Here is a 15,799-nt window from a genome sequence, read left to right as displayed (position 1 = left end):
GATAATCAAATTGCTTTCCAATTGGAAATGATTAAACAAAAGTATTTTGAGGGAAGCAATAAGGCAGCTAAATTGCTGGCACGCCAACTAAAGATGCGCATATCCCAGCATATAGTCACAAAAATAAAAGATTCTAGTGGCAAGATCACTATGGATCCTACAGATATTAGAAAATGCTTTATGGATTTTTATGCCTCATTATACAGCTCAACCACTACAATTCAGGAATCAGACATTAAGGAATATTTAACTACTATCGAGCTCCCTTTGTTATTCTCAGAACAGGAGGCCTTAGATTATCCCGTTTCAGCTGGGGAAGTAAGTTTGGCGATTGCATCTCTCTCAAAAATGGCAAATCCACCCGGTTTAGATGGACTCTCCGGGGAGTACTATAAAGCGTTCCTGGAGATTTTGGCTATATACTTAATGGACTTATTTAACCATATTTGAGAAAGTGGTTCTTTTTTACCCTATCAATACAGCTGGCATCACCGTGGTACCCAAGCCAGGTCGAGATCCCACTTTATGTGGGTCATATAGGCTGATATCCTTAATCAATCAAGATTTAAAGCTTTTGGCTAGACTATTTGTGCTATGGCTAAACAGATAATTACCTTTCCTAGTACATTCAGAGCAGGTGCGTTTTGTACCCCAGCGAATGGCAGCCGCCAGTGTGAGGAAAATTTTGGATTTGATATGGTGGGCAAAGAGAGAGAAGATAGCTGCCGCACTCTGTAGCTGCAGAGAAGACATTTGACATGGTCCATGGGCATTTTTTTCCCCAAACATTGGTCAAAATGAATTTTGGCCTTTTTTTTTTTACAATGGATTACCCACCAGTATCACAAACCATGGTTACGGTGAATGGAGGTTATGGGGACAGGGTTGCGATTGGTAGAGGCATCTGACAGGGTTGCCTGCTTTCCCTATTATTATTAGCCTTATTTTGGAGCCCTTTGCAACAAAGATTCGGACATCCTCTTCCATACTGGAGATTCAACTAGGTGACCATAGCTTCAAATTGTCACTATTTGCAGACTATGTCATGTTTACTTTAGCAGATCCTAGCCATTCCTTAACAGGTGTAGAGTCAGAATTAACAAGCTTTAGCAATGTAATGGGGGTCAAGGTCAACCTGGAAAAATCTGTAAACCTGTCTCACAGTGACGTTCAGACCATAACTCGGAAGTTCCCCTTCCGGTGGGCCAAAATGTCGCTAAAATATTTGGGAATTAATCTTCATGCTAACCTAGATGAACTTTACAATCTCAATTCTATACTCCTGCTGAGAGAGCCATCGATAAAAATTTAGACAAATGGCGTAAGGGCCCATTTACATGGTTGGGATGCATAGCAATCGTCAAAATGAATATGTTGCCCTGGTATTTATATTTGTTTATCACTTTACCCATACTCTGTCAACAGCCCTGTGTAGAACACTAAAGAAAATGTTTTATTTTATCTGGTGTCGCTGGCTGCCAAAGGTGGCCAGATGCATTTTATATTAAGCTAAGATGCAGGGAGGGTTGGGAGTGCCTGATCTCTAAGCCTACTGAGTAGCATCTCAATTGCAAGCATAGTAGACCTGGCAAGGGTGTACAATGGGTGACTACTGATCAACTTATGATAGGTAATATATCTATTGGAGCACTTCCTTGGCATCTATGACCAACTTGGCAACATACAACTTGCCTACACTGGTCTTTAAAAACCACGTTAAAGGTCTGAGATAAGTGGAAAGGAAAGGGGGTTGGGAGCCACTCCTTTTACTACCAAACATCTTTATAATCACAATACAGAGTTTGCCATCTGTTATCAAGTGGAGGCCTTTCAGGAATGGCAAATGGTGGGTGTTAACATTATAGGGCATTTGTTTCAAGGAGGTGACATGATGTCACTGGCCCAAATAACCTATGATCAACTTAGGCATTTTATTAAAGAAGTCAGTACTACACTGAAACTGAGAGGGTCCAGATCCCTCTGAGACTATGTGCCTTACTGCTGATACACTCCCCAAAGGAGTCTCAAAAATCTATCACATGCTCAATACAACTGGTAACGCATCTTTTTATTATATTTTGAAGTGGAAAATGGATCGGGGGGGGGGGGGGGGTGGCTGATTTCTGCCAAATTGTGGGACATATTTAAAAGAGCAAGTAAATGCTCTATATCAGCATGACTACAGGAAAATAGTTACAAAATGCTATACAGGTGGCATCTAGACCCTGAAAAACTACATAAGATATATCCCATGGTCTCACCACAGTGTGTGGCACCAGTGGTTCCTTTTTTCATATTTGGTGGGAATGCATAAAGATACTACCCTTTTCGCAAACTATTATGCAGTGGATGCACCAACTTTTCCAGGTTTCCCAACCGTTGGAGCCCATATCACCTTTATTAAATGCTCCCATAGATGGGTTAGATAAATCTCAACAACAGTTATGTATGTTTATCTTGCTAGCAGCTCGTATAGCTATTGCTCAGCATTGGAAATCCACGGGAGTGCTGGACTTGCATGATGTGGCGACCAAACTACTGCTGCTTAGATTTTTGACAGTGGTGAAACAGAAGGTGGCCTCTCAGCTCCAGGTTTGGCAATGACTTTGGCAATGACTTTCTCAGTTAATTGTGAACCAACATGATGTGTCCTACGAATGCCGGTATAGAAAAATGTTAAATAAATAAATAAATGGAATCTGTAAAAGGCTAAGTAACACAGTTAGCTCCACATTCTCATTATGCTTTTCCAATAGCTTCAAGGGGATGCATGAGAGATAAGTCTCTTACTTGGGGGGGTGGTGAAATGTTTGGAACAGTTACCCAGTATGTACTAACATGTCTATATTAGCATATAAAGTGGAGACAGTTGACTCTTAAATCTGGAACTGTATCAATGTGCAGCAACACTGGATTGTGAAGAGAGATAATGGTGAAAGTATCATGGGATGGAAGACAACAGGACACACTTTTGGGGAGGGATAAGGGAATGGGGAGGGGACTAAATGGTGCAGACTTGTATATGATCATTAAGAAATGATACTTTTGATTGTTATGATAATCTTTTATTATACACTTGTCTTGTATAACAGTTTCACATTGAATTTACAGCATATGCAAAATTTAATAAAATTTAAATTAAAAACATAAGTACAAACTCTGAAGAAAAAGCCTCTGCAGAATCATACTATGAGGACTCCTCAGCTCCCTCTGCTTCTTAAGCACTCTCGATGTCTGGGACAGCTTGAGAGAAAGGAGAAGCAGGACCCTTTCCTGCACCGTGGGAACTGACTCCAAAATGGCTACAGTTGCCTCGTTGCAGGAGGGTACAGACCTACCCAAGTCGGACAACTGGGACTTCTTCCCTCCAAGGATGCCCTCCTCAGGCTAGAGCAGACTTCACCTACTGTGTTCAGCCGCGTTTTAGTTCCTGCACCTGAATGCCAGCGTGTCCCACGCTTAGCCGCCATGAATTCTGCAAGTGCATCTGGGCCAAAGTGGCCCCCCCCACCTAAAGTTAGACACCCAGCCCATGGTGAATTTCAGCCAAACTCTGGCCCTCCCCCAAGCTAAAGCAGCAGCCGACTCACGCCAGAGGGCTGCCTCCGACTTTCCTTTTATTTATTTTTTAAATAAGGAACAGTACTTCCCAACTCTGAACACCAACAAAGGTAAAGTAAAAGATTTATAGCTACTTTCCTGATGTAGTCTATTTGCTCAGAGCAAAGCATGTGAGAGCCATGTGGAGACAAGGAGGGAGTCAGACCACTGACTTTCAATCTCCCTATAGACAGTGGGCAGAGACAAAAATAAGGGCCCCTGCTTGCCCTATTGTACCAAGGCCATAGTCCTCTAGGGACTTAACATCTGTAGAAGCAATTTTCCTATGTCCTTTTTTTTTTTTTTTCACTCCAGACTGCAGGTTTTGCTGCAGAATAAAATAATTTAATTTCAGGCCAGTGCGGGAGCTTTTATAAATGGAAAAGATGTAGTTCTGTGGTCAGGGCACTAACCTGAACCAGTCCTGCTTTTACCTCATTGCATTCAAGTAAGAGATGATCTACTTTTTTATTTCTTTTTAGATTACTTATAACATTTCCCTATGTGCAATAAGAAAAAAAGAAAAGAATGTCCCATGCCATGCCTCCCTCTCCTTGCCTTTGAAGCTGTATCGTTACCCTTATTCCATCGCTGTCCAAACCAGAACTTGTTTAGTTTGGCTTTCGTTAGGATATGTTAATACCTGCAAAACTCTCTCCTTCTGTAATTGGCTACCATTTTCCCATTTTAGCCCAGTAGCACACACTTTCTGTCTCCCGTTCATCAGACCCTAAATTCTTCCTATTTAGTTTAGTGGGGGGTTCTACTGCTCCCAGCTATATCGCAATCGGTGTTGCCAGGTTTTCATGAAAGAACAAGCACTTTTTTCCAAAAAAACAAGCCCAAAAAAAGCCCAAAACACGTGAGATTGAAACTTTTTATTTTTTATAGCATTTAACACCCTCGCATACTCATTTCCCTCTCCCCCACCCCCCTCCGAGCACATCTCTGGCCCTCACACTCTCATTCTCCCCTCCCTAACCCCTCCAAGCACATCTCTGGCCCCGCACACACTGATTCCCCCCCTCCGGGCACATCTCTGGCCCTCACACTCTCATTCCCCCCTCCGAGCACATCTCTGGCCCCGCACACACTGATTCCCCCTCTGACCACATCTCTGGCACTCACATACTCATTCCCCTCTCCCCACCCCCCCTCCAAGCACATCTCTGGCACCCACACTCTCATTCCCCTCTCCCCACCCCCCTCCAAGCACATCTCTGGCCCCACACTCTCATTCTCCCCTCCCTAACCCCTCCGAGCACATCTCTGGCCTCCAGACTCACATTCTCCCCTCCCTAACCCCTCCGAGCACATCTCTGGCCTCCAGACTCACATTCCCCACTCCTTAACCCCTCCAAGCACATCTCTGGCTCCCACATACTCATTCCCCCCTCCCTAACCCCTCCGAGCACATATCTGGCCCCACACACACTGATTCCCCCCCTCTGAGCACATCTCTGGCCCTCACATACTCATTCCCCCCTCCAAGCACATATCTGGCCCCACACACACACTGATTCCCCCCTCCCTAACCCCTCTGAGCACATCTCTGGCCCTCACATACTCATTCCCCACCCCCCACCAAGCACATCTCTGGCCCCACACACACTGATTCCCCCCCTCTAAGCACATCTCTGGCACTCACATACTCATTCCCCTCTCCCCAGCCCCCTCCAAGCACATCTCTGGCCCCCCACACTCTCATTTCCCCCTCCCAACATACTAAGTCCTTCCCTCCTGATACCTGGCTGTAGCTGCACACTCTGGATTCCTTTGCTGTTGCGCTCCAATGCTGTTCTGCTGGTCTTCCCGTTCCGCCCACGTGTGCTGCCTGGGTCTGCCCACAAAATGTGTCCTGTGCATCAACAAGGCTTGCAGCTGTGCTCTGATTGGCTTACTGCTGCAATATAGGGATAGGGTGCGCCTGCTATGGACAGGCTTCATCGCAGCAGCAGCAGCAGCCAATCACTGTAACATGATTCAGAGCACAAGTCCCGCCCAACAAGCCCAAAAAAACGCGACTGGCAGAAAAAATAGCCCAATTAAAAGCAACCCGCGAATCGGAAAAAAAAACCCGCGAATGACTACAAAAAGAAGCCCAATCTCGCGGTAAATAAGCGAGGTTGGCAACACTGAAATGATCGTACAAAACACCAGTAGCAGCTTCCCGCCGGCAGTGAGACGGGTGACGTCAACGCCGAAGAGGAAGCGGGAGAGGAGGGCGGGGCGTCGCGTCGCGTCTCGTGCGGGTCCTGCTGGTTGTTAATATTGAGCGGGGTGCGTTGCTCGCAGAAGTGCCTGCCGCCCCCTTCTTTGTATTCGGTTTCACACGGGTGCGGAAGCAAAACGTACCACAAGAGTAGGGGCTGGTGGGTGAGGGACGATTCCCCCGCTGCTTTCTGTTTGAGTCTCTTCTCCATTCTTGTAATAATACCCGCTCCCCTGGGGCTCCTCTCCGTACTCTTATAGCTGCTGTCGCTGAAGATAATGTCACAGCAGCGCAAGCGGAGCCGGGCCGGGCCTGGCGTACAGCACGGAGCCTCCCAGGTAGGCAGGAGAGAGATAGAAATAGGGGCTGCTCTCCTTATCCGCCCTGTCCCGTGGAGATTCCTCGATCCAGGGGACTGCACCGGGGTTCTTTAGTTTTTGTAATGCTGGGGTAAGGAGGGGGTGATACTCCTGGCCAACAACATTTTGTGTATGTTTCTTTAGTAGTATAATAGTATTTTGAAGTACAACAACCTTGGTGTTTTCTCTTGTAGTTGTAGATGACTCCTTTTATTTTGTGTATTAGTTTTGTGTGTTTATTTAAATGATGCAGCACAGGAAGTGTATAGCTGCAAAGTCAAATGGCCTGTACCTTATGTATAAAGTAAACAATGTTAGGAATCATTAGGAAGGGAATGGTGAATAAAACGGAAAATGTCGTAATTCCTCTGTATCGCTCCATGGTGAGACCGCACCTTGAATACTGTGTACAATTCTGGTCGCCGCATCTCAAGAAAGATATAGTTGCGATGGAGAAGGTACAGTGAAGGGAAACAAAAATGATAAAGGGGATGGAACAGCTCCCCTATGAGGAAAGACTAAAGAGGTTAGGACTTTTCAGCTTGGAGAAGAGATGGCTGAGGGGGGATATGATAGAGGTGTTTAAAATCATGAGAGGTCTAGAACGGGTAGATGTGAATCGGTTATTTACTCTTTCAGATAATAGAAAGACTAGGGGGCACTCCATGAAGTTAGCATGGGGCACATTTAAAACTAATCGGAGAAAGTTCTTTTTTACTCAATGCACAATTAAACTGGAATTTGTTGCCAGAGGATGTGGTTAATGTAGCTGAGTTTAAAATAGGTTTGGATAAGTTCTTGGGGGAGAAGCCCATTACCTGCCAATAATCAAGTTGACTCTGAAAATAGCCACTGCTATTACTAGCTTCAGTAGCATGGAATAGACTTAGTTGTTGGGTACTTGCCAAGTACTTGTGGCCTGGATTGACAACTGTTGGAAACTGTTGGTCTGACCCAGTATGGCAATTTCTTATGTTCTTAATGTTATGAAAATGCTATGTCACATCTTATATAACTGTCACTGTAGTTAATATATACACAAGACAGTACACCCTTTCATACAATGGAACAAAAAAAATTCCAATTTTGAGGATTATTGTACTTGATTTAGCATTTCTTTAATTTGTGCAGGCACAATAGCATGAAAGATTTTCTAAACTTGGTGATAATCCTTAGCAGATTTCTTTCGCATAAGCATCCAGATCACCATTTATTGATACTAATGCATAACAAGTAATGCCGTGTCTTTAGTCTAAAATTTAAAAATGCAGAGTTTGGCCAAAAAAAATTTGCTATTTAAGATGCGGCAACCAGAATTGTACACAGTATTCAAGGTGCGGTCTTACTATGGAGCGATATTTGAGCAGATTGTTGAAAACATTTAGATAAATTTGCTTGCTATGCAGGTTACTTTAGCAATAATATTTTACCTTGAAATGGTGGTTTAATAGTAGTTACTTGCTCTATATCTAATATATCATTTGAAAAATAAAATAATTTAACAGACAACATGAAATTGAGTCAGGATTCCCTTGATGTTTCATTTCACACAAATGTTAATAATGTAATAGTAATTTGAAAAGCTGTTGATGTGTCAATAACTCCTATGCAAGATCTTAAATTGCATTTCCTGAAGCTTACAATAAACTCATATTCACTGTATTCCATTAAACAAATACATGAAATCCTCTACAGACTACATGTCTCTATTCCATTTCAGTTGGACACAGCTTATGAAGTGGGTCTTGCCAGGTGATTTTTCATTAGAACCATTGCGTATTCCAAATAAGTTATCTAAAGAATCTGTCTTAAATAGATTAGGATATTGTTTCAGACTAAAAATATAGAGGTCCATATTTAAAACTAATTAGATGCATAACTCTGGAGGTGAGGGCAGCTCGGGAACTGTTGTGGTGGCATCGGGGAGGCAGCGCAAGTCTGGGAGACTCGCTGGAGAGTTGGAGGCAGGGAACTCCTTCCTGGTCAGGTCAGCAGCTATTTTGTCCACCTTCGTGGGCCGGAGAGGGGGATTTTCCTTCTCTGCTGTCCCCAGTTGAAAGGAACCCCGGGGACTGCCAGGAGGCTCAGGGGTTGAGGGGAAGAGGACCTCCTGGGGGAGGCTTTGTACGATTCCTCTACTTTTTCTTTGGACTTTGTCCTGTTGCTTCACAGGGCTTATATGGCCAGAAAGTTTGCAGGGCAGTGCAGGGCCAAGCATGGAGTGTCAGTAGGTTCCTCTTGAGCTGCTGGGGCTGCGAGGGTTTGGCAAGTCCTACAGAAGCCCACACTGATGAGTGAGGCGGATAACTTCTCTGAGGTTTCAGAGGATGAAGATCTGCTTGCTCAGGATCCCCAGGACACAGATCAGGCTCTGGTGAACCGGGACCCAGAAGGAGGACTGGGGAGCACCTCAGCTGTGGAAGGGGATGATCCAAAGGTGGTTCGGCTGTTTCACAGAGAAGAGTTGAGTCCCCTGATTCCCCAGGTTTTGGAGGAATTAGGAATAAAGGTTCCGTGAGAGGAGTCGGATCAGGAAGAGGTAGTCCCGGTCATGGATAGCCTATGGGGTCTGGTGAAAGCTTTTCCTTTCCATAAGTTAGTCAAAAAGTTGGTTTTTAGGGAGTGGGATACTCCAGAGACTGGTTTAAAGGTTAGTAGAGCGATGGGTAAATTATATCCTTTGCCTGAGGACACACTTGAGCTCTTGAAGGTCCCAAAGGTGGATGCCTCGGTTTCATTTGTCATGAAGAAAATGACAATTCCGATGGCAGGTGCTGCTGCGCTAAAGGACCTTCAGGATAGGAAGCTTGGAGTTCACCTCAAGAAGATTTTTTAGGTGTCTGCCCTTGGCGTACGTGCCGCAGTGTGCAGCAGTTTTATGCTGAGGGCTGGTCTGAGTTGGGTGCAGCAGTTGTAGGCAGAAAAGTCCATGTCTGACTTAGAGGCGGAATGGCTGGAGGCTGTGATTGCCTATGGAGCTGATGCATTATATGACCTCATTAGGACTTCTTCCAGAATGATGATGTCGGCTGTATCAGCCAGGAGGAGACTCCCTTGGTTGAGGAACTGGTCAGTTGATGTGTCATCCAAGTCTGAGTTGGGAGTGTTACCATTTAATGGAAAGCTGCTCTTTGGTCAGGACTTGGATGAGTCGATTAAAATAACTGGGGGAAAATAAGGGTCATAAGTTGCCTGAGGATAAATCGAAAGGAAAAGAGTCTTTTCCTTCGTGCTCTCGTTTTAGAGGAAATAAACGCTTTCGTCCTAATAGGGCTGCAAGTGGCGTCCAGAGACAGTCCTGGGGAAGGCAAGCATCCTGGAACCATTCCTTTCATGGTCAAAGGCTGAACAGAGATGGCTCTAGCCAGGGAGGTGGTGGAACCAAATCTGCCCAATGCGAGGCCGTTGCGTTCCTTGGTTCTAGCTATAGGAGGTTGGTTGACTTTTTTACGAGGAGCGGACCAAGATCACATTGGACCAGTGGGTTTGAAGCGTGATAAGACAAGGTTACACTTTAGAATTTGCTCATCAGTTAAGAAACTTATGGTCTCCCCATGAGCTTATGAGGAAAAAAGGCTGGTGGTGCAGCAAACTGTCAGTCACCTTCAGATGCTGAGGGCCATTGTTCCTGTCCCCCTAGAGGAACAGGGGCTAGGCCGCTATTCTATTTGTTTTGTCATTTCCAAAAAGGAGGGAATATTCCATCCATTTTTGGACTTTAAGAGGGTAAACATGGCTCTCAAGTTTTCTCGTTTTCGGATGGAGACCTTTTGTTGTGTAATAGCAACGGTGCGCAAGGGGGCGTTCTAGCTTCCCTGGATTTAACAGAGGCGTACTTGCATATAGGAATACGGCTCGATTATCAAAGATATCTAAGATTCATGGACCTGGGAAGGAATTTTCAGTTTTGCGCCCTTCCGTTTGGTCTGGCGATGGTTCTCAGGACTTTCACCAAGGTGATGGCTGCAGCCCTCCGCAGGGAAAGGAGTCTTGGTTCACCCATATCTGGACAACTGGCTGATTCGGGCGAAGTCAAAATTGCAGGCGCAAGTTCACGGATTGTTGGAGATGCAGGTGCCCAGGATCTGGGATTACTTGCAGGTTCTCTGTTCCATGGCTTCCACCTTGGAGTTGGTTCCTTGGGCATTTGCTCATATGGAGCCTCTGCAGTTGGCGCTGCTGTCCCGCTGGGACCCACTGTCTGAGCAGTTACAGCTTTCGCTACCTCTTATGCAATTAACAAGGTCCAGTCTCTCATGGTGGCTTGGTTGGGACCTGTTGAGGTGGGGAGATGGCTTGGAGGTTCCGGACTGGATAATTGTTACCACCAATGCCAGTCTCTCTGGGTGTGTCAGGGATCAGTCCAACCAGGGGCAGTGGTCGGTGGATGAAGCATAGTGGTCCATTTATTGATTAGAGTTGAGAGCGGTGTGATTGGCACAGTGGGTGTTACTACCTCAGTTGTAGGGCAAGCCAGTAAGGATCTTGTCAGACAATGCGACAGTGGTGGCTTACATCAACCGACAGGGTGGCACCAGGAGTCGGGCGTGGCTAAGAAAGCCCAGGAATTAATCAGCTGGGCAGAGCAGTATCTGGCACACTTAGCGGCCTCTCACATCGCTAGCACAGACAATATACAAGCAGATTTTCTCAGCTGGCAACAGCTGGATCTCGGAGAATGGGAGCTGTCAGAGGAAGCAATGCGGCTTATCGGTCACAGATGGGGCAGGCCACACATGGATCTAATGGCAACTTACCGAAATGCCAAGGCCTCACAGTTCTTCAGTGGAAGAAGGGAACGAGGAACAGAAGGGGTCGATGCCTTAGTTCTGCCTTGGCCAAGGGACATTCCTTGCGGATGGTTCCTTCTTTTCTGCCAAAGGTGGTATCATCATCTCCACTTAAGTCAGTTGGTGGAGCTCCCAGCTTTCCCAAATTTGGAGGCGTTGAGGCTTTTGGATGTCTAGTGCACATTGTTGCAGTATCTTAAGGTTACAAATGGCTTCCGGTTGTTGGATCACCTTTTTGTGCTGTGGAGTGGTGCAAAACATTTTTCATAAGGCGTCAAAAGTCACGATTGTGCAGTGATTGAAGGAAACCATTGGCTCTGCGTATATCTGTCAGGGTAGTCTGGTCCTGGAGGGCTTAAGGGCTCATTCTACCTGTTCCCAGGTAACCACCTGGGCTGAGAGTCGAGTGTCACCGCAAGAGATTTGCAAGGTGGCACTTGAAAGTCATTACACACTTTCGCCAGGCATTATCGTTTGGATGTCCAGGCCATAGAGGCCAGGGGCTTTGTTGAGAGTGCACTTCAAGCAGGACTTTCACGGTCCCACCCTGTTTAGGGAAGCTTTGGTACATCCCAGGAGTCTGGACTGATCTGGGTATGTACAGGGAAAAGAAAATTGGTTCTTGCCTGCTAATTTTCGTTCCTGTAGTACCACAGATCAGTTCATAGTCCCGCCCAGTTGACGAAGGAAGTTTGGAGAGTCCGCTCAATCTATTATTGTAATTAATTTGAAGATGGACACAGGTTTTGTTAGTCCTGCATGTTTTTAGTGTGGGCAAGGTTACCTCTTACCATTTTCATTTCTCCTCTGGTCGTTGGGGGTATTTCGTTATTGGTGTTCGTATTGTTATCTTGGCTTGGGTACTTTTAAGTATGGACTGACTGCAGGTGGCACTTCGGGTTATGTGGCAGTGTCAGTGAAACTTTCTCCCTTCAGTCTTACAAGCATATACTTTATTGCAATCAGTGAAACAAGCCTGGTGATTTCTTGCCTCGCCAATCTGCTACTTTTTTTTTTGAAGGTGTGAATAAAAATATAGGTAAAGGTTCCAATTTTGGTTCCAATTCCCTTCCAACCCCACCATCGATGCAGACAGCAGTGCTGGAGCTGCATCTAAGTGAAGTATCTAGCTAATTGGTTTGGGGTAGTAACCGCCGTATTAAGCAAGCTACTCCCGTTTGTTTACCCTGCATGTGCAATTCAGCCATTGTTGGTTGTCTGAATAAAAATCCTCTTTACTTAATTCCCTCTGTTGCTGAAGCAGTGAGCTGCGCTGGATACTTATTCCAAGTCAAGTATCATGCTTAATTGATTCGGGGTAGTAGCCACCGTAACAAGCAAGCTACACCCATGCTTATTTGTTTACCCAGACTATGTAATTCATTCCTTGTTGGTTGATGCTGATATAAATCATCTTTTCTTCATTCTCTCTGCCGTTGAAGCAGAGAGCTATGCTGGATGTGCATTGAAAGTGAAGTATCAGGCTTATTTGATTTGGGGTAGTAACCGCCGTAACAAGCCAGCTACTCCCCTGCTTTTTTGTGGATGCAAATCCTTTTTTCCACATTTCCTCTTGCCATTGAAGCATAGAGCAATATTGGAGTCGCATTAAATGTGTGTATGTTTATTGAATAAGGATATTCATCTCCAGGTAGTAGCCGTCATTCCCGCAAGCAAGCCACCCCTTGCCTCTTCTCTTCATTCATATCCTCTAGACTTTATGGATCCACAGTGTTTATCCCACACCCCTTTGAAATCCTTCACAGTTTTGGTCTTCACCACTTCCTCCGGAAGGGCATTCCAGGCATCCACCACCCTCTCCGTGAAGAAATACTTCCTGACATTGGTTCTGAGTCTTCCTCCCTGGAGTTTTAAATCATAACCCCTGGTTCTGCTGACTTTTTTGCAATGGAAAAGGTTTGTCATTGTCTTTGGATCATTAAAACTTTTCAAGTATCTGAAAGTTTTAATCATATCACCCCTGCTCCTCCTTTCCTCCAGGGTGTACATATTTAGATTCTTCAATCTCTCCTCATAAGTCATTCTATGAAGACCTTCCACCTTTTTGGTCGCCCTTCTCTGGACCGCCTCCATCCTGTCTCTGTCCCTTCGGAGATACGGTCTCCAGAACTGAACACACTACTCCAGGTGAGGCCTCACCAAGGACCTGTACAAGGGGATTATCACTTCCCTTTTCTTACTCTATATTCCTCTCTATGCAGCCCAGCATTCTTTTGGCTTTAGCTATCGCCTTGTCACATTGTTTTGCCGACTTCAGATCATTAGATGAGTATCCTCAGATTCCCTTTGTGGTGAAGACGCTCTTGAACCTTCACAAGGATGATACTCATAGCCCCTCATTGGATGAGACAGGTCTGGTTCCACTCCTGCGGGAGTTGTCCATTCGGAAACCGATTAGTCTGGGGACTTCCCCAGATCTCATCAGATGAGACTAAGGCAGGCTGTGGCATCCCAACAGGTCCTGTTGCTCACAACCTGATGTTGAGAGGTTAGTCCTTGCAGCTGCTTGATCTTTCAAAGAATGTGTCTCGGGTCCTAGTGGTTTCCAGAAAGCCTTCCACTAGAAAGTGAGCAGAAGGCCCTAGATCCGTTCTGCCCCACACAGAAACTGCTTGACTACCTTCTACTCCTATCAGAGTCTGGTTTTAAAAACCAACTCCGTTAGAGTTGATCTTAGTGTGATTGGCGCGTACCACCACTGTGTAGATGGTACTCCCGTCTCTTTACAGCCTATAGTTATACGTATCATGTGGGGCCTGCTTCAATTGAAGCCTCCCCTAAAGCCTCCTGCTGAGTCTTGGGACCTCACCGTGGTGTTAGCTCAGCTGATGAAAGCTCCTTTTGAGCTGCTGTGCATCTTTGACCTGAAGTACCTGACTTGGAAGGTCATATTTTTGGTGGCAGTCACTCCTGCGCACAGAGTCAATGAGCCCCAGGCCTTCGTGACTTATCCACCTTATACTAAGTTCTATTGTGACAGAGTGGTCTTGCTTACACACCCTAAGTTTCCTCCTAAGGTGGTGACGGATTTCCAACTTTAACCAGTTAATCGTCCTGCCAATTTTCTTTCCCAGGCCCCATTTGCACCAAGGCAAACAAGCACTACACAGTTTGGACTGCAAGCAAGCCTTAACCTTCTATCCGGAGTGGACAGAAGCCCATAGACAGTCCACCTGGCTTTTATTTCTTTTGATAGGAATAGGTTGGGTGTTGCCACTGCCAAACAGACAGTATCCAATTGGCTAGCAGATTACATCTCCTTCTGTTATGCCCAGGCAGGACTGCATCTTGGGAGTCATGTCAAGGCTCTTTATCAGAGCCATGGCAGCATCGGTGGCCCACTTGTAAGCAGTTCCTGTTGAGATCATCTGCAGGGCTGTGATGTGGAGTTCTCGCATACCATTATAGTCTGGATAGGAATGGCTGACGCAACAGTAGGTTTGGCCAGTCTGTATTCTGGAATCTGTTTGAGGTGTAGAACCCAACTCTCCCTACCTTGGGCCGTTGTTTGGGTTCAGGCTGTGAACACCTGTGGTGTATATTTTATTTTTATTTAGCGATTTTTTTTTTTTTTTTTTTTTTATATACCAACATACACTGAGAGTATCACATTGGTTTACATTGAAACAAGAACTTAGCTTAAGAATGCTTTACATATAACTCCTTATATATGCGTGTAATATGAACTGGATGTAACATGAGCTGAATGCAATTGCAGAAAACACGAGCAAAGCTTAGAAAGGGGAACATGAGCTTATTTTTCAATGTTTTAAACTATTTTACAGAGAGCTCTTTGTAAACGCAATTCATTAGAAGAACTAGGGGCAGGGGGAGAAATCAACGGAATTATGAGAGGAACCAAGGGTGGGTGGGCAAGAGAGGGGCGAGATGTCTGAATGGGATTCGGTCTGATATGTTATATGCCTGTTTAAATAGCCAGGTCTTTAGTTTCTGCTTAAATTTCTTTGGGCAGAGTTCCTGACGTAGACTAACTGGCATAGAGTTCCACAGCGCAGGCCCGGCTGTGGACAGTGATCGAGCTTTAGTGGATGCAAGGTTGTAGATTTTTGAGAGAGGGTGTGTGTAAGGTTGCCAGATATTGATTTCTGGTCTGTCTTGAGGAGGTGTGGAATGTTAATGTTCCTTTGAGCCAATTCATGTCGGGATTCTGAAGGGCTTTGTGGATGATGGAGAGGGTTTTGTATCGGATACGGTGTCCTATGGGGAGCCAGTGTAGATCCTGGAGGACAGGTGATGTGTGTTCATTTCTATGGGTGTTAGTGAGGATGCGAGCGGTAGCGTTTTGAAGGATTTGGAGTAGGTGGATGGTGTTTTTGGGGAGACCTAGGAGAAGGGAGTTGCAATAGTCTATTTTCAAGAAAATAGTTGCCTGCAGTACTGTACGAAAATCGGAGAGATGAAGGAGGGGTTTTAGTTTTTTCAAGGTGTGTAGTTTGAAAAAGCACTCTTTAAGTGTGGAATTGATGTGTTTTTTGAAATTCACATGCTTGTCTAGGGTAACCCCAAGATCTCTAGCATGCTGGGTGAATGAGATTGACGCTGGGGGCATGGGGGGGGGGAGATATCAGTGTTTTGGTGTTGTACCCGTTGGTACCTGGTTAGGTGTCTGTTGGTCTCCTTTTCTGTTGGAGATTCACCCATGTTTGAGGACTACCATCCTGCTTGTCCTCTGAGAAAGCAGAGTTGCTTATTTGTAACAGGTGTTCTCCGAGGACAGCAGGATGTTAGTCCTCAAAACCCACCCGCCACCCTGTTGCAAGACAGAAAAGGGATTCTGTGTGGACGTGTGGTGTAGG

The 15,799-nt window shown here is 45.4% G+C and overlaps 1 protein-coding gene across 1 annotated transcript in view; it reads left to right on the top strand.

Annotated features, from left to right (window-relative positions):
* The first annotated feature begins 5,797 nt into the window (after positions 1 to 5,797).
* LOC115094371 (non-structural maintenance of chromosomes element 3 homolog) overlaps positions 5,798 to 15,799 on the top strand; it is a 100,790-nt gene continuing 90,788 nt past the window's right edge. Inside the window, exon 1 of the mRNA XM_029607360.1 lies at positions 5,798 to 6,150. Within this exon, the coding sequence (XP_029463220.1) occupies positions 6,091 to 6,150 (60 nt within the window). The 5' untranslated portion in view covers positions 5,798 to 6,090. The remainder of the gene's footprint in view (positions 6,151 to 15,799) is intronic.

Source organism: Rhinatrema bivittatum, chromosome 1 (genome assembly GCF_901001135.1).
Source record: "Rhinatrema bivittatum chromosome 1, aRhiBiv1.1, whole genome shotgun sequence".
NCBI lineage: Eukaryota > Metazoa > Chordata > Amphibia > Gymnophiona > Rhinatrematidae > Rhinatrema > Rhinatrema bivittatum.
Note: the sequence above shows the minus strand (reverse complement) of the source record. Positions and strands in the feature narration are given on the sequence as shown.